General features: G+C 40.8%; 1 protein-coding gene across 5 annotated transcripts in view; it reads right to left on the reverse strand.

Moving 5' to 3' along the window:
- STX12 (syntaxin 12) overlaps positions 1-22,590 on the reverse strand; it is a 33,822-nt gene extending 11,232 nt beyond the window's left edge. The window contains exons 1-6 of one of the 5 annotated variants that reach the window (XM_033839898.2): positions 22,367-22,509; positions 11,433-11,579; positions 10,464-10,652; positions 9,211-9,280; positions 7,359-7,458; positions 3,069-3,206 (exon numbers count right to left, since the gene is read on the reverse strand). In XM_033839898.2, the coding sequence (XP_033695789.1) occupies positions 3,069-3,206; positions 7,359-7,458; positions 9,211-9,280; positions 10,464-10,551 (396 nt within the window). In that variant the 5' untranslated portion in view covers positions 10,552-10,652; positions 11,433-11,579; positions 22,367-22,509. Of the gene's footprint in view, positions 1-3,068; positions 3,207-7,358; positions 7,459-9,210; positions 9,281-10,463; positions 10,653-11,432; positions 11,580-22,366 lie in introns of those variants that run through there. The other 4 variants (XM_073793449.1, XM_073793442.1, XM_033839895.2 and 1 more) reach the window with 4 other exon arrangements.
- Positions 22,591-23,168: the final 578 nt, after the last annotated feature.

The raw sequence follows: 23,168 nt of genomic DNA on the forward strand, positions 1-23,168 counted from the left end.
GTTTTCGATTCCACATTGCAACTAAGTTTTGTCCAGTTTTGATGTAGTATCAAGGAAAAATATCAACAATGATCTGAAGAGGTTAATTAAAATACTCCTTCCTTTTCCAGTTACTTACCTTTGTGAGGCTGGATTTTCTTCAGATACCTCAACCAAAACAACATATCGTAACAGACTGAATACAGAAGCAGGTATGAATATCTAGCTTCCTTCTGTCAAGCCAGATATTAAAGAGATTTGCAAAAATGAAAACAATGCCACTCTTCTCATTAAAACTTTTTTTATTGTTTTGGAAAAGTAGTATTAATTAAAATCTCATTTATATTTTTATGTTAGTAGGTAATGGGTTTATTATTATTTGTAAATGAAATAATAAACATTTTTAAAACTTCTCAGTTTTAATTTCTAATACAATATATATCAATAGATATCATTCATACAAGCAAAAGCTCTTTGGGGTCCTTAATAATTTTTAAGAGTATAATGGGGCCCTGAAATCAAAAAGTTTAAGAAACTATTGTTCTGTTGGGTTGTGTCTTTTTCATATTGATTCCTGAGAATTCTTTATATATTGTCGATACCAGTCTTTTGTCAGTTGTACAAACAGCAGTATCTTCTCCCTGTTTGTGATTTGTCTTTTCACATATTTACCACTTTCTTTATTCTTACTCCTTTCTGCTTTTCAGGCTTACTATCTGCGATCACTTTCCTTCTGCCTGAAGTTCATTCTTTAGAATGTTCTTAAGTAAGGTGTGCTGATAGCAAACTCTCTTTTGACTGAAAACGTCTTTAATTAGCCCTCATTCTGGTTATCTATTTTCACTGGGTTTAGAATCCTAGGGAGGCAATTATCGTCCTTCATAACATTAAAGACAACACTCTACTGGCTTCAAGTGTTGCTGCTGAGAAGTCTAACTATTGCACCTTTGAAGATATTCTATTGTTTCCCTGGCTATTTTTTGTTGTTGTTGTTGCTGTTTTGTTTTTGCGGTACACGGGCCTCTCATTGCCGTGGCCTCTCCCGTTGCGGAGCACAGGCTCTGGACGTGCAGGCTCAGTGGCCATGGCTCACGGGCCCAGCCGCTCCGCAGCATGTGGGATCTTCCCGGACCGGGGCACGAACCCGTGTCCCCTGCAACGGCAGGCAGACTCTCAACCACTGCGCCACCAGGGAAGCCCTCCCTGGCTATTTTTATGATTTTCTCTTTGTCTTCGGTGTTCTGAAGTTTCTCTTTGATATAGAATGAGAGTTTTTAAATTTATCCTTCTTGGGATTTGTTGGGGTTCTTGAAACTGTAGATTAGTGACTTTCATCAGTTCTGAAATATTACCAGCCATTATCTCTTCAAATATGACTTCTGATCTATGTCTGCTCTACTCTCATTCTGTAACTCTAATTAAAACTATTATAGGGACTTCCCTGGTGGCACAGTGGTTAAGAATCTGCCTGCCAGTGCAGGGGACACGGGTTCGAGCCCTGGTCCAGTAAGATCCCACATGCCGCGGAGCAACTAAGCCCGTTCGCCACAACTACTGAGCCTGCGCTCTAGAGCCCGTGAGCCACAACTACTGAGCCCGTGTGCCACAACTACTGAAGCCCGTGTGCCTAGAGCCCATGCTCTGCAACAAGAGAAGCCACCACGATGAGAAGCCCGCACACCACAATGAGTAGCCCCCACTCGCCACAACTAGAGAAAGCCCATGTGCAACAAAGACCCAACGCAGCCAAATATAAATAAATAAATTTATTTAAAAAAAAACTATTTTAGATCCTTTTACTTCAGTCTCCATTTCTCATAACCTTTCTTCCCTATTTAACTTCTTAACCCTCTGTCCTACATGCTGGATAATATCTTCTAACCTATTTTCTAGTTAAACCACACACCCGTTAAGTTTTTAATTTCCACATTATATTTTTCAATTCTAGAAAATCTTTTGACTCTTTACAAAGCTTTTTGTAGTTTCCTTCTTCCTGTAGATGTGTTCAAGATCTTCTATTTCTTTAAACCCAATAAGTATAGTTAGCTTATAATTCTAATACATTAAGTCTTTATAGGTCTATTTCACCTCACTTTTGTTTCTACTAGTTTTTGTCCGGGGTTATTTGTTTATTTGTGTACCCTGGGCTGCTCATTACACTTCAAAAATTATTTGAGGGTATTCTTTTAGGGCTAGGATAAAGGCCTCTAAACAGAAAGGATTTCTATTTGCTTCTGTCTGGCATGTAGGTACTCAACCAGACCAGGACTACTTGAAGCTTTAGGCTTTTGGACCATTCAGGTAGAATTTGGGCAGTAAATCTGCCTGAAGGTTACTTTGTGGTACAACTTACTGTCTGGATTTCCCCTCCCTCCTGCCATCCTCAGTGCTAATGCGACCTTTTTTGCAGTCTGCTAGGGGAAAGGAGGGCTTACTTTTCAGTTTTTAGGGCCCAGTTTAATTTGAGGAGCACCTTCTTTTAGATTATCCACCATGCATGGATCCTTGGCTTTGACTTTTGTCCCCCTTCATGCCATGAGGACATCAAAACTGAAGTTGGCCCTCAGTAAATGCACTCAGTGGAAAAGCAGTTTCAGTGCTCTGCTCATGTCTATGGGTTCACACCTTCTCTTAGACTTTGACCTTAATATTTTCATGGCTCTTAATATTTTTAAGAAATTGGGTTGTTAAAGTCTAGTATTTGTTAATTCTTTTCAAAGAGAAGGCTTGTCCAAATAACCTAGCCTGCGATATTCTAGGAAACAGATGTATTCTTTTTTCTTTTTTTAAGTTTTTAACATAAGATCAACATGACAAGAAAAAAGGAAAAAGAAAATTACACACAATTCTACCTGTCACTTTTGTAAATCTTTGGGCACATTCTTTTCTAGTCTAGTGTACAAAGTGACCATATGTACACTTTTTTTTTTTAAACAAAGGGTAAACCAATCTGACATTTTCACAGCAGCTAATGTCTATGTTTATTATTTGGAGGGATAGTAAGCAAAGAAAATGGTCAAAAAATTTTTAAAAACTTAGGAAAGAACATCCTGAAATTTGCAAAGGTCTTCTTTTGGAAATAAACTTACAGAAAGACGAGATCCAGCTCTTGCTCTGGCAATACTCTCCTTTTCCTTTTCAGATACCCTTCTCTGCACAGCCTGGAAATTGTTTAAGGCTGCAGAGAAGTCATTCATGAGACGTTCCTTCTGAAGTTTCTGCTGGCGCTAAGGAAATTAAATAAGAACTTGAAATTTCACATTAACCCAGAATCATTTGGTTTTAATTCCCATTAAAAGCAAAATTATACCTCCTAAAGAGTTCCAACTAGGAAAATTACTATGAAATAGGCTCTTCCTTAAATTAATAAATTTGTCCTTTTCTAACTCAAATCCCTGGTTAATACTATAGGCCAAGTCAGAGTTTTCCTTCTTTCATTCTGACAAACCTGGGAATTGGGTATCATTTACCTGGTAAGGGAATCTCAGAGGGAACCACAATTCAAAATGTTAGCTCCCAGGAGAATCTAAAAGCAGAATACCCAACAGAGATTGTTTTCTTGCTAAAATGTTAAAACTGTATTCATCTATACTGAGTTCGCAGCTTACCTGAAAACCATGGAATCATTTTCCTTCACACTGTAGTGAGGTTCAAAATCTTTGAGAACCTGAAAACTACTTTGTAGAGTTACAAGCTACCTTTACTAAGCTTACTGATGCTACATCTCAAAAAACACATACTGAGAGCACTTGCTGGGTGCTGAGAACACAGAAGTAAAAAGTCACCCCTGACCTCAAACAGCTTATCATCTATTTGGAGATAAAGAATTTAGATATACAAATAACAAATCAATACAAATAATTGCTATATTCAATTAGTACTATACAGAGTACTGTACACATTATACAGAGGCAAGTATGATCAGTAAGAATCTAAGTGATCAGAAGGCCTCCAGAGGAGGTGGGCACTGAAGGAAGAGTAAGCCGTGAAGAGCAGAGAGAAGGGGTAAGGCGAATCCAGGCAAGGCAACAGTGTGAGCAAAGGCATGGTGGCAGAAATTTGCAGAGGATCTAGAAAAAGATAGTTTGGCTTGAACCAAAGGCTTTTTCATGAGCATAGCTAAAAGATAAAATTGGAAAAGGAGGAAAGGGGGTGGCCACGGCAGGTTTTAAATGCCAAGATAATGAGTTTGGGATTCAACCTCTACAGAACAAAGAGCAACGAAGATTTCTGTGTGGAGAACACGATGGGTACAAAATGATAACTTAGAAAAATTAGTCTGTGATGGCGATGGAATGGGAAAAAGAAACAAGTCAAAAAGATGACTGCAATAATCTAGGTTTAAGGTTAGGAAGACGTGGTATCAGTAATGGGAACACAAAGAAATGAATCTAAGGAATATTATGTGACTGGCTGTGGGGAAAGGGGTATAAAGTCAAGGGATGACTCAAATTTCCCACCTGGGAGAGCGATGGTAATACTGAAAAGCAAATTTAGATAAGAGACTTTTTATCCCTTTTCTTGGATTTTAATTTTTACATAAACATTATAACAATAGGGGGAAAAAAACCCATCACTCCCCAATCTCACTATACAAAAGTACTATCTTTTAAGTATATCATTAACATTTTCCATGTTACCATACTCTTCACAATTATGGTCTTTGTTATATAATACTCCATCAAGTTGATCTAGTAAATTTTAGGTAAATATTCCTTCTAGACTGTTCCATTTTTAACCATTATAAATAAAGCTAAAGTGAGCCCCATTGTAACAGCTAATATTTATACAGTGCTTATCATGTACCAGTACTGTTATAAGTACCTTATATAATAACTCATTTGATCCATCCATCAACCTATAAATTAGGTACTATTATAGTACCTATTTTACAGATCAGACAAATGAGGCACAGAGAGGTTAAGCAATTTGCCTATGATCACACAGTAAATGGCAGGGGTAGAATTTAAATCCAGGAAATTTGGCTCCAGAGTATATAGTTGGTTTCTTTTTCTTAGAACGCAGACACATTTGCATGAGTGGGAACATTAGGTCAAAAGGCACAAACGTTTTTATGACAATAAGCATTGTTAATCAGCTTAGTTAAGGGGTTTGGGTGAAACAGGAGGAATTCAGTATAAGACAACACATTAAATTTTAGATGAAGGCAGCATATTCAAGAGGAGATGTTAGAGCAGGAATTGGCAATATGGGCCAAATACTTAGAGGTTTAGGGGCTAGGGCTTGAAAAAGATCTGGGGATCACATTCATAAAGGTGACAGGAAGCTCATAAAAGTACAGTAGAAAAGACTCCTGAGGGAGAAAGCATAGAGTAATAAAATTACAGGATCAATGGCAGAGCCTTGGGGCACACCCACTTCTAGGAAGATATAAAGTCAGAGAAGGAGGCTGAGACTCAACCTGGGGTAAGAGAAAATAGGCCAGAAAGGGATCACCAGAGTTGGGAGACATGAAAACTACTTTGTAGGCTTTACTACAGAGATCATGGAAAGAAGAAAGTTTCAGCTAAGACAGGATGGGCAAGAGGATCAAATGAAACAAAGAAAAGTGAATAAACTCAAAAAAGGCCACTGGATTTAGCAACTAGAAGATTACTGATGATAGCACGTAAGTATGAGAAAAATGCTGAGAGTAGGATGTATGGTTTGATAGTCCAGTAACAAAAAGATGGGTGACAGGGCTAACATTAATTAGATAAAGAAACAATTGAAAGGGCAAAGAATATTCAGCACAATAGGAGGAAGGGAATCAAGGATTTGTATTTCACCAGAGAGAATATGTCTGTAGATTTATTTCATGTTCTTAATGATCCAAGATAACGTAAGGGAACAAGAGCATGCATAATCCAAAACTAAATTCTATTTGATTTTGGAATACGTTAGATTTATTTTTAAGCAGATTGAACTTTATATTTTGCTTAGGCTACTATTTAACACTTAAGTACTTTCAATACTCTGTACATCAGACTCTTAGACTCCCTTTTTATTACTGCTAAAACTATCTGCAAGTGTGTATTCCCTAAGTGCACAGCTGGGAGGAGGAAAGGGGTGATTTGGGAACAATTTGAGATAATGAATGGCAAGGGGGAACTGGTCCATAGGTGAAATATCAGGATGAGTAACAAAACAAACAGCACATGCGGATAGTCAAAGGGTGATTACATTAAGGTTACTACTTTGTAGCAGGATGACAAAAGCACCTGGTTTTGGTTCTTTTCTTTTGTGCAAGGGGATGCCAAAACTCCAAAGACTGAACGTATACTTCATTAAATGACTTGCCAGGAATGGGTTAAACTGATGATTTTCAAACTTTTTTGATGGAGACACAGAATAAGAATGTGACATCTTGACCTAGCACCATATGTATACAAATGTATGAAAGTTTCATTAACAGTATTTACCCTTATTACATGGTTACACACTGATATTTCTACTTTGTTTCATTTTTATAAATGATGATCATAACACACTAAAATTGTTTTATGTTCCAATAGTCACAATGCACAGACAACCCGGGATAGGGAGGTGGTAGGCTTCATCTTCAGAGCCATCAGAGATAGGATACCATCATTTAAAAAAATTCAATAATAAAAAGAAATGTAAGTTAAGTGCTCCCATGAATGGTACAGAAACTAAAAGCAAAATAGAATCATAATAGGCTAAGATAGATGGAGAAGGTTTTTGCCCTGGAAGAGAGAGGATCTGAGGCCTGAGGCAGACCATGAATAATAGATTAAAAAGTCAAGCCACAATGGAGGGGGCACATCTGACTTCAGGAAGGTCTGAAGAAAAGGCACGCATATCAAGGGAACAATGAATTCCAGTAAAAATTGTGTGTTTTTAAAGGATTTAAATGGCCACTGAAGAAAATGACTTAAATAGAGGAATCTATCTCCCTGAGCATTTCCTCAACCTGAGACCTATAAATGATTCATGATGCGACATGAAAGTGACTACAAAATATAAAAGACGTCTGCTTGAAATTTATAGATACAGGATACAAGAAAACTAGGATCAAGCCTGAAAGCATAAAGCTGCAGGTCAAACCCCAACAAGATGCAAACATGGACATTCTTCTCCAGTTAAACCCATTTTACTAATATATTATTACTAATAACAGCAGCCACTACCCATATTGAGTACCTACTAAATGCTAGGCACTTTGCAAGATCTGGTGCATGCGTTCTTTCTGTTGTCACAAAAGACACTTATCCATTTTATGAATAAGGAAACTGAGGTTCAGAGAAGGTCTATCTAGAACCAAAGGCCAAGTTATTTTTTGTTTCACACACTGCCTCTCCACAAAAACAAAGTCCTTTCTTATTAAAAAACAAGCCAAAACCCCACAAAATACCAACCTGTTCTGAAGTAGATAAAGGAAGGGGCAAGGACCCTAATTCCTTCAGTAATTCATTTGTTTCCTTGGCAAGCTGATTTGTAGAGTGCTGTAACTGTTGCCTAAGAGAGAAAGATATGTTTTAGGATATTCTCACTTCTTGAGAGCTGTTGGTATCAGTTCATTCTCAGTGTCTCACAACGCAGGGAATGAAAGGGCACTTGAAGAAATGGGTTCCTAGATGCCCAGGTTCACAACAAAATTCCGGAAATACTACCCAGTCATACTCACCTCAAGTCGTCTTCAAGTTACTGAGTAGAAAGAACCTGCCTCAAGGAAACCTGCTGACTGGGTATTTTAACTCCTCGGGGAGGAAGGAGAAGCTGCCCCCACACCTCAATCTAAGAGTTTTAACACACTGAACGCTCTCTCAAAACTCTCGTATTGATTTGCCCAGGAGTTCTGCATGGGTACTGTCTGTCACAGTCCACTGACCAGTGACAGAATCCAGGCACTGGAGGTTGGACGAAATGTGCATTAGAAGCACAGCTTCCACCCTAGGGAACAACCTCCAAAGATCTACTCCCACGCTCTTGCTTAAAGCTCATGCTTTTTCAGCTTTATCCTTGGCTCCCTACCTGTCCCTTAGGCCTGACTTTCTGGCTCTTCCCTCCAAAACAAAGAAGCCCTATACTGTGTAAAAAAATGTAACGAGCAGAGGGGGAAGGAAATTAAAGAGGGAAGAATGTGTGCTATATTAAGTGGGATTGAAAGGTAGTAGAAATACAAAAAAGGCTCCTTTAGGGCTTCCCTGATGGCGCAGTGGTTGAGAGTCCGCCTGCCGATGCAGGGGACGCGGGTTCGTGCCCCGGTCCGGGAGGATCCCACGTGCTGCGGAGCAGCTGGGCCTGTGAGCCATGGCCGCTGAGCCTGAGTGTCAGGAGCCTGTGCTCCGCAGTGGGAGAGGCCACAGCAGCGAGAGACCCGCGTACCGAAAAAAAAAAAAAAAAAAAAAAAAAAAGGCTCCTTTAGTCATGGTTTCCTCTACTATCTGGCCATTTGTACAAAGGGTTTAAGGGAGGACAGGGAAACCACACCACTAATTACTAATTTTTTTTCACTGCAAAGGGGCCTCCAAGATAATAAAAATAAAAAAATAAATAAAACAAAGGAGTCAAAACCAAGAGGGAGACAAAACAAACAAACAAACAAAAAAACCCCAAGAGGGAAGTCAATCAGAAGCCTGAGCATCATAGACAGTACTAACATACCCAGAGCTATCTCACATCTCCCTGGAAAAAGCTCAAAGTAGTAAGTCATTCTCTCACTTCACAATGTCTAGGTCAGGAAACAAAGAATATTGTTCAGTGCGTGTTAAAGATGAAAACTAGAACTTCTAAAAGCAGAGATGGAGTCAAGAAGGACATAATAAAAAGAATCTATTCCACTATTCTCTCCCTCAGACTCTCCTCGTGTCATTCTGAATACATTTTTCTAATATGATAGACAGTTGGAAATCCAACCAGATTAGACGAGCGCTGTAGCTCATCAGGAGGCCTCTGCCAACAAGGAAGCTCATTTAGGCAGAATGTAGTTTAAGAGTGGTAGGGATTCCCTCTCTGCTTCCCTAAATTGTTCTGCTAAACTGCCCAAGGGAGGAAAGAAGCAGCGTTCAAGGACTCTGTGAGGCAACGGAGATCACAACCCATTAATATATTTTGTTGCTCCCCTTCTAGATCCAGCTATGACCTCATATCCCACTGCCTCTCATTCTGATTTCACAGGCCTGAAACCTCAGCTGCCAGGCAGCAAGGGTATTAAGTGTGTCCCCAAAAGGTCCTCACAAATCCCAACCTTGTTAGGAAGCTACTCACAGATTTTCCTGTAGCTTGCTTGAATCTTGCTTAGTTCCTAGTTGGCTCATCAAATTCTTTATCTGAGCAGCTGGGGAGAGAAGAAAAAAAGATTTATTGAAAAGAAAAACACAGGGCTTCCCTGGTGGCACAGTGGTTAAGAACCCACCTGCCAATGCAGCAGACACGGGTTCGAGCCCTGGTCCAGGAAGATTCCACATGCCGTGGAGCAACTAAGCCTGTGCGCCACAACTACTGAGCCTGCGCTCTAGAGCTCGTGAGCCACAACTACTGAAGCCTGCGTGCCACAACTACTGAAGCCCACGCGTCTAGAGCCCGTGTTCCACAACAAGAGAAGCCACCGCAATGAGAAGCCTGTGCACCGCAACGAAGAGTAGCCCCCGCTCAGCAATGAAGACCCAACACAGCCAAAAATAAATAAATAAAATAAATAAATTTTTTAAAAAAAGAAAAATACATTCATCACGAGCATCCTAATTCTCAGATCACTGGTCTCTCTCCACATCCTGAATAAGTACATACAACTAATAGAAAGCATGCTATGATCAAGACCTTGGCATATATATTCCCGTCTAAAGCTACTTATAAGGTCCGCCTTTCTCCTCTAGAGTAACCGTGCCACTAAGTAGAGGGTGGTGGTTTTGTTCGTCACTCCCAAAGAACTCCCACATTTTGCCAGATTTCCCATGGCACTGGTTAAAATGTTCATTGCTTTTGGAATGGCCTTGATACCAAATATCAATTCACAACAATAAAAATTTAAATTCACTCATACACAATATTTTATACGGCAAACATTTTCGGAAAGACAATGTACCCTTATTATTAAGTTACCACTAACTGAGCACCTCTATGTGCCAAGTACTATATTAGGAGCTTTGTATACATAATCTTATTAATTTTCACAGCAACAGTCTGAAGCAGATGTATCTCCACTGTGCAGATGAGGAAATGTATTTAAAGAAGTTAAATATCTTATATAAGGGCACACAAAAAGTAGCAGGGCAAAAAAATCAATCCCAGGTACATCAGACTGCAATGCCTATATTTTAACTACGCTGTCTGTAGACAGTGTATTGTTTTGTTCAGATTACTCTACCTAGATATTGTGCTAAGATTTGGAATGGTCATGTTTGAATCCTAGATGTTTAAGCCCCTAGTCCTGGACTAGGAAAGCAGAGGAATGGATTATCTCTCAATAAGGAGAAACACCAGCCTGCCTGGGAATCTGAACACCCTTGTCCCTCACTGACCTCTGCAACAGGAATAGAGTCCCTGATTTCCCATGTCCTGCTTTCTATTTTCTTTTTCTGGTTGGTAGGGAGGACTAAGGAGATTCATTCATTCATTCATTTGCAGAGCTTGGAATTTTATTGTACGACTTTTTTGTTTGTTTACACGCTTGCATTTTAAGAGCATTCCCTGTCTTCTATTGCAAGTAGCTGGAATACAGAACACAATAATAGAGTACTTTTTGCCCAGGGGAAACACAATTAATTATCTTCAAGTTTCACTAGAACTTCAAGAGATACTATAACACAATAGGTAATATATGGCTCCTCTAGCCAAAAGACAGTGTCCTTTGTGAGGGCCTTTCCTACCCTCTCAGGATTAATGCCCAAGTTTCACCTGTGAAACACCAGACTGCTAAATGACTGGCTTAGTGGAAGAAGATGAGGAAACCACTGTATACTGTACCATTTGTATATATCTCATAGTAACAATATATAAACAAAGCTTCAATGTCCAATGAAAACGAAATTGCACTTATTAGAATTTTAAATTTTAAAAATTAATTGTTCCTGGGACTTCCCTGGTGGCACAGGGGTTAAGGCTCTGTGTTCCCAATGCAGGGGGCCCAGGTTCGATCCCTGGTCAGGGAACTAGATCCCACACGCATGCCGCAACTAAGAGTTCACACGCCAGAACTAAGGAGCCCACGTGCCACAACTAAGGAGCCCACCTGCCGCAACTAAGGAGCCCACGTGCCACAATTAAGGAGCCCGTGAGCTGCAGCTAAGGAGCCCACCTGCCGCAACTAAGACCCAGCACAACCAAAATAAATAAATATTTTTTTAAATTAATAAATAAAAATTAACTGTTTCTTATGATAAGATGCTTCTTAAATAACAAAATTTGGGGGTCAGAGTCATAACCTTGGCCCTTATTCGGTCACCAAGGGTAGTAAAAAGGCAAGCCGAAGTTTATTAAGTACCAGTTACCTTACAAAAACACAGATGTGTTAATAGCCTCTAAGTCTGTTAAGAAACAATAATTAAGCAAAATCTTCCAGGTGATTGCTGAGTGACTCTTCTCCTAAGTAGAAACTGAACAACTTAGTCCTTAGCAGCATGTACAAGTTATTTCTCCTGTAAAAAATTAATAAACAGAAACTTCAGTTAAACAGAGTTGGGAGACCAGAAGGGGGAGCTCGCACACCCTGCCACAACAGCCAAGCCCAACTGCTATGAAGAAGACTCCTCTCAGCCAATGAAAAGCCATGGACTCTTTGTTTGCTATACCCCTCCCAACTTCCTTTTCCCCTTCCCTTGCCAGGAGGGGGATTCCACTTGGCTAGCCATGATTGCAGACCCCAAACTGCAACTCTCTGCTGACCGTGAATAAACCCCTCTTTGCTGGAGAAATATCTGGCAGTCTCTGTTTTAGGTCAACACTCGCTAGCCCAAATCTCTGTGTCATCATGGGTGTAACAAAGCAAAATTTTGCAAAGTCAAGAATATATTGGTTTTTAACACTTCAAATTATGATTTTATCTTATTTTGAGGCCATTTTTTAAGTAAAACTATAACTCCACTTTTACAATAGAAATATAGAATTCACTTGATTAAAAAGTTGCCTTTTGACAAACTTTCCTAAAATATATCTATTCTATTAAATGAGGGTTTTTAGCTTATTGGTTCCATTGGAAAATGTAAGCACTATAAAATACTGCATTCTGCTAAAAAAAACACTATGTAAGATATAAATAATCATTTTTCATCACTAAGATGTATAATGTCCTTCTTACCTAAGTCAAATGGGAATCAGAGTCAAAGCTATCTACTGGGTGGCCAAACAAATAATTTAAGAAAGAGGACAGACGTTAGCATTTACTGAGCATTCACCATGTGCCAGACACTGGGCTACATACTTGATGTGGTATAATAAAAAATATATTTGGTCTTTGTCCCCAGTTCTTGGCATAAAGCTCCTAAAACCCTTGGAATTTCCTGAGTGATAGTAGTGTCTTTTGTTATTCATAAAGGGTTCCTTTGGAGCATACTGAGTTTACCTATTGAAGTGACTTAGGGTAGGGCTCCTGATAGGCTCAGGTTGGGTGGGGTTAGTCACCAGAAAGATCAAGTGATTATCAGGTTGGAACTTTCAGTTCCACCCATCAACCTCTGGAAAGGCAGGGGGGGTGGGGGCGGAGATGCGGGGAGGGTGTCAGCGCTCAGAGAGAGCATGGAAGTTCTGAGCTCTTCCCACATACCTTGCCCTATGCATCTCTTCTATCTGGCTGCTCCTGAATGATATCCTTTTATAATAAACCAGTAATCTAGTAAGTAAATGTTTTCCTGAGTTATGCGAGCTGAGCTAGCAAACTAGCTGAACCTGAGGAGGGGCTCATGGGAACTTCCAATATGGCTCACTGGTCAGAAGCACAGATAAGAACTTGGACTTACAATTGGCATCTGAAGGGGGTGGGGTGGGGGGAGTCTTGTGGGACTAAGTCCTTAATTTGTGGAATCTGATGCTAACTCCAGGTAGTGTCAGAATTGAGTTAAATTGGAGGACACCCAACTGAAGTCCAGAGAATATGATAATTGCTTGGTGTGTGGTAAATCCACACATCTGGTGTCAGAAGTATTGACAGTGGAGGAAACACAGAAGTGTGTTTCCTTCACACTTGATAAGTATTATCTTATTAAATAAGCATTATTACAGATGGGCACACTGAGGCTCACACTGAGTGTTACAAAACTCATTCATTCATTCATTTAGAATACCTGCTCTACACTGTTATATGCTCTATAAGATATTGCTTTCGAGAAGCTTACGTTTTAAGGAAAAGAGATAATAAGCATATATCAGGTGGTGATAAGTGCTATAAAGAAAAATAAATTCAGATAAAGGCTGGTAGGGAGGGGGTACTAGTTTACACGGGCGGTCAGAGACTTCTCTGATAAGGTGACACAGAGCAGAGACCTAAAGGAAGTGAAAGATCAAGCCATGCGAAATTTCTGGGGGAGCTCTGTAGCAGAGAGCATTAAGCACAAAATCCCCAAGGCAAGAGCACTTGTGATGGAGGCACAGGAGGCCTACAGGGAGCAAAAGAGAGGTAAGAGAGAGAGGGGAGCCAGATTACATAGGGCCTTGTAAACTAGAGCAAGGACTTCGAATTTTAAAGAAATGTGAGGCCACTGATGGTTTTGAGCAGAGTGTCATAAAAACCAGAATTCAAACCCAGGAGGGCTAATTCCAATAACCATATATATATATATATATATATATTTTTTTTTTTTTTTTTTTTTTTTTTTTTTTTTTTTGCTTGCGGTATGCGGGCCTCTCACTGTTGTGGCCTCTCCCCTTGCGGAGCACAGGCTCTGGACACGCAGGCTCAGCGGCCATGGCTCACGGGCCCAGCCGCTCCGCGGCATGTGGGATCTTCCCGGACCAGGGCACGAACCCGTGTCCCCTGCATCGGCAGGCGGACTCTCAACCACTGCGCCACCAGGGAAGCCCCCAATGACTATATATTTTATGCCACACTAGGTTCTCTCAAAAGGCTGACGCTTAAAGGAAATACACAGAACTAGTGACTTAGGGCAGGCCTCCGTTTCCCAGTGTTCCACTTCGCCCCACCTGCTTATCTGATAGCTTCCTAACTTAATAGCTCTCTGCTCCAGATAGGCTGATGCCCTTGCTCTAACCTGCTCCCTTCCCGGACTCCCTCCCACCTTTGGTAAGGTTCCTGTGTACTCACCAGAGTTCAGCAGAGTGCCAGCACCCAGCGGGTAATAAGTAACTGCTGATTAATTGAGTTAGCCTCTGTTTTATGTCATGCCACTTTCAAGGCAGAAGATATGAATAAACATGAGCTAGGAATAATGAGACCTAAACTCTAAGCCAGATTCGACCACTAACTACATGTATGGCACCAGACAAGTCATTTCATGTTGCTGGGTCTCTTTCACCAATTGTATATGATATTCAGGTTTAGCTAACATATATTGAGTACTTACTATTTGTCACAGTACTTACTGTTTGTGTGGGGCTTTGTATTCATTAAATTATTACAACTATGTAAGGACTAAATGATCTCTAAGTACTCCCACCACTGCTCAATGCTAAAATTCAGCAATAATGAAGAAGCTCTAGTCCCAGAATGATGCTGTGTAACCAAGCAGTGTTTTTAAGCCAGAGTTTGGCTTAGAGAGACTCTGCCTGTGTACAAATGGGACTGGATTGACTATATGCCTCTGATGGCACTGACCACATTCTACTCATTTTTGCATAACCACACACACATACATACCCCTCCAGAAAATAGTTGGTTACAGGGCGACATATAAAGGGAAATGTTACTGGTATGGCAGTTCAAGGAAACATTTCATCTTACTGACTGTCTTTATATAGAGCATTCTCCTTAGAAACTCTACAGGTATGTCAAAGTTTCAAGTTGTTAATCATCTATCAAACCATATTAAATGCCCTAGAGAGCAAAGGGGACTTTACAGACTTTGGGGGGAAAAAATCAATTGAAATTCAGCTGCTCTTTGTATATTCTCAGCTGAGAACTTTTATTTATCTAGACTTTTCTGACTTCTTTTGTTTGCAGAGATTACCTGAATTGGGATGGGGGGTGGGGCGGAGGAGGACTTTATAGGGTCACTTACTAGTTTAGCACCAGAATGAATCCAAGCCTCCATCAATTCTATCTAAATTCCTGCATATTGATATTTTCCTAAAAGTTTCCAGCAAGACTCAGGTATCAGATGCCCCAAAACTCAAACGATAAAGACAGTGGTGTCTACATCTACTGGAAGTATCATTGTTTTGTATACCGCCCTCCATAACCACCAACATCAGAGGTTTATTTGAAAATAGTGACTTAATGACCCATCTGTTTTACAACTAAGAAATGTATCCCTTAAACCTAAAGCACAAAAAGAAATAGAATAGTGTGAATGTTTACATACATGCTTATTTTCACTTGAATGTACTTAAAATGTCAAAAAGTACAGTGATACTTCTTGGAACAATTTTTACCAAAATGGGCTACATCTAAAAGGGTTTTCTGGTCAGCTTGGTTAATGAGAAAACTCCTTTTCTAAGCATTCTAGTAAATAAAAGTTTTACTTTAGATTGATTTGTCACAATATTTTGGATGAAAATAATTGGGTATCTATTCTCTATGAAATGCTACATAATCCTGGAAACCAGATGACTAGGCCTCAGTTCCGTGTAAGCAATTTTGTTATTTTTAAAACTAGGCCTCAATTTCTCCTATCACTGACCTCTCACTTTTAAAAGCATGTCCTGGCTAAAATTTTTAAAAGACTACGAAGCAAATCAATTTATTGCACATTACAGCTAACATCCACACTAGGAACTACTCTAAACTGAACACTCTTCGTGTGCTTTTAGCTGATATAGGCAGAATGTGAATCTCCAAATGAACCTTAATCCAAATCAACGTCTAGTCATATCAAAAGCAACTACCATACAGGTAAAAATTTCTTCATCTGAGAGACTCGAATGCTCTAATTCAGTATATTAAACAAGCAAATATAAATTCAAAGAAAGAGCATTAAAAAAAAAAAAAGAAAAGAAAAAAAAGAAAGAGCAATATTTACATTAAATGAGAAAGTGATAGCCTATGTGGTCATTATTACAATGAAGTCATCTCAGTGTCTTTGAAAATTAGGTTTGCACTGCTTTTGCAAAGCTACGATGAAAATGACCTGACTTTTTAAAAGTAGCCACTATAGGACTTCACTGGTGGCGCAGGGGTTAAGAATCCGCCTGCCACGGGGTGGTGGTGTGATGAATTGGGAGATTGGGATTGACATATATACACTAATATGTATAAAATGGATAACTAATAAGAACCTGCTGTATAAATAAATAAATAAAATTCAAGAAAAAAAAAGTAGCATCTCTCTGTCAACTTCCTAAGACAGGAGAGATTTCTAGCAACAACAACAACAAAAAAGAATCCGCCTGCCAAAACAGGTGACATGGGTTCGAACCCTGGTCCAGGAAGATCCCACATGCCACAGAGCAACTAAGCCCGTGTGCCACAACTACTAAGCCTGCACTCTAGAGCCCACGAGCCACAACTACTGAGCCCACGTGCCACAACTACTGAGCTCGTGTGCCGCACTACTGAAGCCATGCGTCTACAGCCCGTGCTTCGCAACAACAGAAGCCACAGCAACGAGAAGCCCGCGCACCGCAACAAAGAGTAGCCCCTGCTCACCTCAACTAGGGAAAGCCCGCGCACAGCAACGAAGACCCAATGCAGCTAAAAAATTAAAACAACTAAAAAAAAAAAGTAGCCACTATACTACAATAGTAAAGCTCTAAACTAAACTGAACATGAATACTAAACATCAAAGGTATAATCTTCTATTTACCATACCCATGACAGGACACGAACTCGTTAAGAGCACAGACTCTCAGTTAAGACTGCTGTGTGCTATTCCTGGTTCCACCACTTCCTAGCAAAAGTTTCTATTCCCCTGTGCCTCAGTTTCCTCACCTAAAAAATGGGAAAAACAAGAGAACCCTCATATGGTTGTTGTGAGGATGACCTAAGATAATATGAAGCTAAATTTAGAACACGTCTGGCACTTAAAAGAACTCAATTAAGGATAGCTATTATTATCAAACTCGAGACCAAGAAAAATGTACTTAGCAATGATAAAATCAATTAAGTACATATCGAATGCTAACTACATATCCACTGCTGTGCCAGGCACTGAAGTTAAAGACAGCTGTACAATGTGTGATCACTATCCCCACAGCAAAACTAATAGTAATCTCTCAGTTGGAATAACAAGGTCAAAAAGCATGAATTAAAGACTACAGAATAAAGTAAGTGCTAAGCTTGCAAGTTCAAAGGAAAAAACCAAAATGATAGCTAACATTTCTTAAACAATGTTGCAGGCACTGCTTTAAGCACTTTATATAAATTACCTCACTTAATTCTCACAATCCTGTGAAGTAGAGTCTATCACTAACTCCATCTTATAGATGAGGAAGCTGTGAAATAGAGAGGTACAGCAATATGTTTACATAGTTAGTAAGAAGCAGATCTAGGACTCAAACCCAGGCAGTCTGACTCCTGAGCCTGCTCACTTAACTACTAAACTATAGTGGAGCAGGGGGCTCAACCAATGATATCACCATTTACTGAATGTCTACTATGTACCGGGCACTAGACTAGGCACTTTCAAACATCCCACTTTAACAACACCATTCATTTTACATATGGGGTAACAGACAGAAAGGGGAACTAGCCTGCCCAAGGTGAACAGTACAACACAGAGGAGCAAGGACTCAGTCACAGATCTACTGAGCTTAAGACCCAGGCTCTTCCTGACTTCACTCTTTCAAAAGCAAAGGAAGGCTTAGTTACAAGGGGCAGGATTTAAGCGCAACTCAAAGCATTTTTATAATTTAGGTAGCTAGTGAGATAGGGAAAGATTAAAGAAAGGAGGAACAGAAAGAGCAAAAACTTGCAGCAAAACCCCGTGTTTAGGGATGTTAAGAAAAACAGCCTGCCTGTAACAAAGAGAAGTAGAAAATATGGCTAATTTGGGTTAAGATGACAGAGACAGTGAAAGCAAGGTGGAATGTTAAGATCTGATACAGCAGACAACAGAGACAAGAGCCATAGGCTCTTGAGGAGGTGAGTGGTATAATGAAAACAGGACTTTAGACAAACTGCTGATAGCCTTATCAGGATGAACTAGAATGGGAACAGAGACACTGAGACTATGCTGCTGGACGACAGAGGCTGAGATCATGAAGACTTATGAGGAGGACAATGAAATAAAGAGCAAGGGGCCAATATGAAAATAACTCTGAAAGAACAACCCAGAGGATTGCACACGATAATCAGTTTTAAAAGTTCAACTGCTTTTCATCTTTTTAGTAAACAGAACCATATCAATAAATTAGCAACGTTGGGCTTCCCTGGTGGTGCAGTGGTTATGAATCCACCTGCCAATGCCGGGAACATCGGTTCAAGCCCTGGTCCAGGAAGATCCCACATGCTGCAGAGCAACTAAGCCCATGCACCACAACTACTGAGCCTGCGCTCTAGAGCCCGTGAGCCACAACTACTGAGCCCGCATGCCACAACTACTGAAGCCCGCACGCCAGAGCCTGTGCTCCGCAACAAGAGAAGCCACCACAATAAGAAGCCTGCACACAGCAACGAAGAGTAGCCCCCGCTCGCCGCAACTAGAGAAAGCCCGCGCGCAGCAACGAAGATCCAACACAGCCAAAAATAAATAAATAAATAAATTTTTTAAAAAAATTAGCAACGTTAAAGAACAGAAATGATGTTCTTTAAATCTCTTCAGAGATAACTTGGCGCCTGTTAAGGTTATTTCCTTATATCTGCCTCAGCAATACTTGCCCAGACCCTTTGTTTCACAATAGACAGAGTCAAGCAGTTTTCTTCTGTAGCCCACACATACTGGTAACAACCCCTTGTACCAGGCAGTCAACCTTAGCTGTACCTATAACAACCCATGCAGTGGCCTGCCGTATTTCAGGCTGATATGCTCAGCAATTCCAAACCCACGTATGTGAAAAAACCCACAGTTGAGAAAAAAAGAATAGCTATTCTCTCAAATTTTCAATAGATACAGGTCCTTGCAGGACTTTATGGATGTGGGCATATGTCTGGGAGGTCACATTCAGACTGTATACTTAGGTATGCTGGCCACGTCTGGGGGATGGGCACCAGCCTGATAAGTGGGTAGAAGCAATGTCACCCTACCAATTTCAAATTCCCAGTGCCTCAGTAAACAATCCCAAGGGGAGAATTCCAACTCACACTGACTAGGGTCATAAGATGTGGTAGGAACCACACAGCACAAGGTAAATGAGTCAGGAAGAGTTCCAAGATGGTAGAGAAACCTCATTCATTCAAATCTACTAAATACAATTTACTAAGCATCAAGACCCTAAATGATATGATCCCTGGCTACCTCCCTGGCCTCTTTTCCTACTACGCTCCCCTTCTCTAACTGCAGTCCAGCCACACTAGTCTCCTTGCTATTCTTGAAAGCACTGAGGTCTTCGCTCCTGCTATTCTCTCTGCCTAGGATGCCTTCCCCCAGCTACTCACGAGGTTCCCTCCCTCACTTCATTCAGGTGTCTACTCAAACATCACCCCCTCAGAGAGGCCTTCCTTGACCAACTGATGTAAAAATATAAAATAGCACACCCACCCTCTTGCTCTCCTCACTCTCTGTCCCCTTATTTTTTTCTTCATAGCACTTATTATTTCTCAATATTGTTTATATATGTGCATGTATGCATATGTGTGTATACGTACACATACACAAACACACACACATACACACAATCAGGGCAGGGTTTTGTCTGTCCTGCTCATCACTCCAGCCCCAGTGCTCAGCAGGTGCTCATAGAATATTTGTTGAACAGTGAATGAATGAATCTAACATATACTTGGGTCTGAGATAAGTACTAGAAATATAAAGATGAATAAGTCATGTCCCATTTCTTCAAAGGAACTAACAGTCTAGCAGGAGAGGCAGACACACCACAAGAAGAGAAAGTTCCACAGCCTCAGGTATTCCCCATAGCTTCCTATGAAGAGTAAAAAAAAAAAAGAAAGAAAAGTCACTTGTAACTTGAAGTGTTAACTGTTATAAAACTGTAATATTAATTAAAAATTATAAAAAGGCTGAATGCTGGTCATAAGAGACAGATCTGGTTTCAAATTTAGGTATTGCCATTTGTAAGCTGGGTAATTATTTAACCTTTCTCAGCCTGTTTCCTAACCCATAAAAAGAAATAATATTGGTAATTACTTCACAGGTTTGTTACAAAATTAAGAGAATGCATGTAAAGCACTTATATTGCCTGGCATACAGTATGTACTCAAATGTTAGCTATTAATGTTATTAATGAAATGAATCCAACTATCCCTTGAGCCTGATGCCTAATCAACAGCTAAACCTTAACAATTCTATCACCAGACACCTCTCCTATCCTTTCCTTCTTTTCATTTTCAGATCCTAACTGGTGTCTCTGATTCCAGTCTCTCTCCCTTCCAACTCAATTTACACATTTCTAAAGAATTATATCCAAACCCCCTTAGTGTAGCACTTAAAGCACTTCATGTTTGGGCCCCAACTTACCTTTCCAATCCTATTTTCCACTACTTTCTGGACTCCACCAGTCTAGCCAAATTAAATCACTCTACTTTTCTATACACACCACATGCTTTCCCACTACCATGCCTTGTTCATTTTATTCCCTCCTGGAATGCTCTTCCCTTCTTTACTCTCGAAAGTTCAAATACTTTCCACCATCTTTCCAGACCTAGCTCAAATGCCAATAATGCATTTCCCTGGCCTCTCCCAAGTGAAAAAGGTGTCTTTCTCTCCTGAATATCTATAATTTTATTATATCTCTTCTATAGTAGCGATCGCTTTCAGTCATTATGTACGCCACAGGTTCCCTGTTGAAGGAATCCATGTCAGTTCCTATACATACTACATGCCTCATACTCAAATACATGCAGAATGAAAATTTCACAAATAGACATTAAAATTATATTTGGCCTCAATAAGAAACTTTCAGTATTGAACCAGAATATTCTGATCTAACCTGTATTACAGCTCCCTCACAAAGGAAACTGGAACACAAAGTACTATACTTTCTAACCAGTGGTCACATTAATTTTTGTTTCAAATTTCTGGATTTAACAGACCACATATTCTTCTTTCCACTTCCAAAGTGCCCAGATTCAAACGCTTTCCATCAGAAACTTCCCTCTCTCATTATATATTTAAATTTAAAAGCTAAGTGATAGATTGTTCTTTAAAATATAGAACATAATTGTAATTCAGGACCAACTAGTTGTACCTATTAACAGGGTACAGCCAAGCTCACAAAAACACAATAATAAACAACAAGGATCATGATACCATTCTTTCCAAGTAGTTGCTGCTGCTGACCTCCTGTTTATAAGGCTCTGAGCTAATTTTCAGGCACAAGGAATAACGTGTATTTGACTCATTCAACTATAGTATCATTCAGACCCTAATGGTGGGGAGGGAGTTTTAAGACAAGCAATGACATTCTGAAATCCACCACCACCTCTACCATGTCTTACTTGCTATGTGATTGTGGCCATGTCCCTGAGCTTCTCTGTGTATCATGCTTGTTCAAAAGAGTAACTAGGTGGGGAAGGAAAACAAAAGCCTCATTGGCTTGAAATCCAAAAATATATGCAAATCTTTTGCTACAAAAGACAAAAGAATGTAAACTAAAATGTTTTTGGTGAATTCTCTTTATTAAAGTAGAAGTCATCTCACCCCTCGAATCCAAGTCATTGTATCTGATTTCCAAATTCCTTACAGGAAGAACTGTATTAAAGTCACCAAAACACATGCACTCTCCACTTCCCTTAATTGAAAGGTTCTGACTTCCAAGAAGCCAGAAGCTCAGCAGAATGTAAAGTCTAAACCAGTAAACAGCTCCCGATCCAAGCTGGCCAAAGAGGAAAGAGAGGTGGGTGGAGGGAGGCAGATGACAGGAAAAACTAGGCTGACCACTGGAGCCAGTCGACTCATTCACTGCCTGGAGGGGACACACACACACCCTCCCACCCTGCGGCTGTCAGGACTGCTGTCTTGGCCCCAACACGGTAAGAGCAGAACTCCTAAGAAACTCGAGCTGCAGCTGGGGCTCCGGACCCTCGGGGTGCCTGGGCCTGGCAGACTCGGGGATAGCAGCCCGCCGTACCCAGAGTAGAGCACCCAAGACGGCCTCAGGTGTGGCCCTGGCCGTAGCCCTAGCCGGGCTCCGCGTCCCGGCAGCCTCACCCGGGCCTGTCCCCGGGACGGCCCCCGCCCTCCAGCCCGGTACCCCGGCTCACTGGCTTGGCTGATCCGCTGGATGTTGCCGCTGCACGTCTGGATGATGCTGTTGAAGTCCCGGAGCGGGGGCCCCGAGGCCCCCGGGTTCCGGTACATATCTAAGGGACCGTAGGACATGACGAGGAGCCGAGACCGACTCGCCCTGCACCGCGCTCCTACCGGAAGCAGCCGCCAGACCCGACCAGCAGGCTGACAGGGAAACCGGGAAGAGAAAGGGCGGGGAAGGGGCTAAAGCTGCGTGAGCGCTAGCCCCGCCCCCTCGCAGCGCGCACACGTCCGCCCTGGCTCCCCCACATTGCGCAGGCGCCTCTGGAACTGGTGTAGGCACGGTAGCTTAGAGACGTGACGCCCTGGAGCTTGGGGATGCGGGGCGGGGCGATGACATCATACCATTGGGGCTCGGATTGGAGAATCTGAGGTGGCGGTGTTGTTTATCGCCAGGGCACGGTGACAGAAGGCAAGAATTTTTCGATTAGCATAAAATTGTACCAGATGATCTCAGCCCTAACATCCTATTCTGTTCTATTCTGAGCATTCAGGCCCAAATATGGAGAATTCGACAGCCTTGAAACCCAGATCCGTAACCAAACTCCTGAAATTCCTCACTCTGCTTCCATCCTCTAGGGCTTTGTTAGGATTTGTGGAGCACTTTTTTTTACTATTATTATTTTTTTACATCTTTATCGGAGTGCACTTTTATGGTTTACAAATTACTTTCATTTCTCCCTCCACCCCTCTTCTAGTCTAAACAATAAAATGATAATAATAAGATTTCTTGAGCACGTATTATTTGTGATCCCC

The sequence above is a fragment of the Tursiops truncatus genome, chromosome 1 (genome assembly GCF_011762595.2).
Source record: "Tursiops truncatus isolate mTurTru1 chromosome 1, mTurTru1.mat.Y, whole genome shotgun sequence".
NCBI lineage: Eukaryota > Metazoa > Chordata > Mammalia > Artiodactyla > Delphinidae > Tursiops > Tursiops truncatus.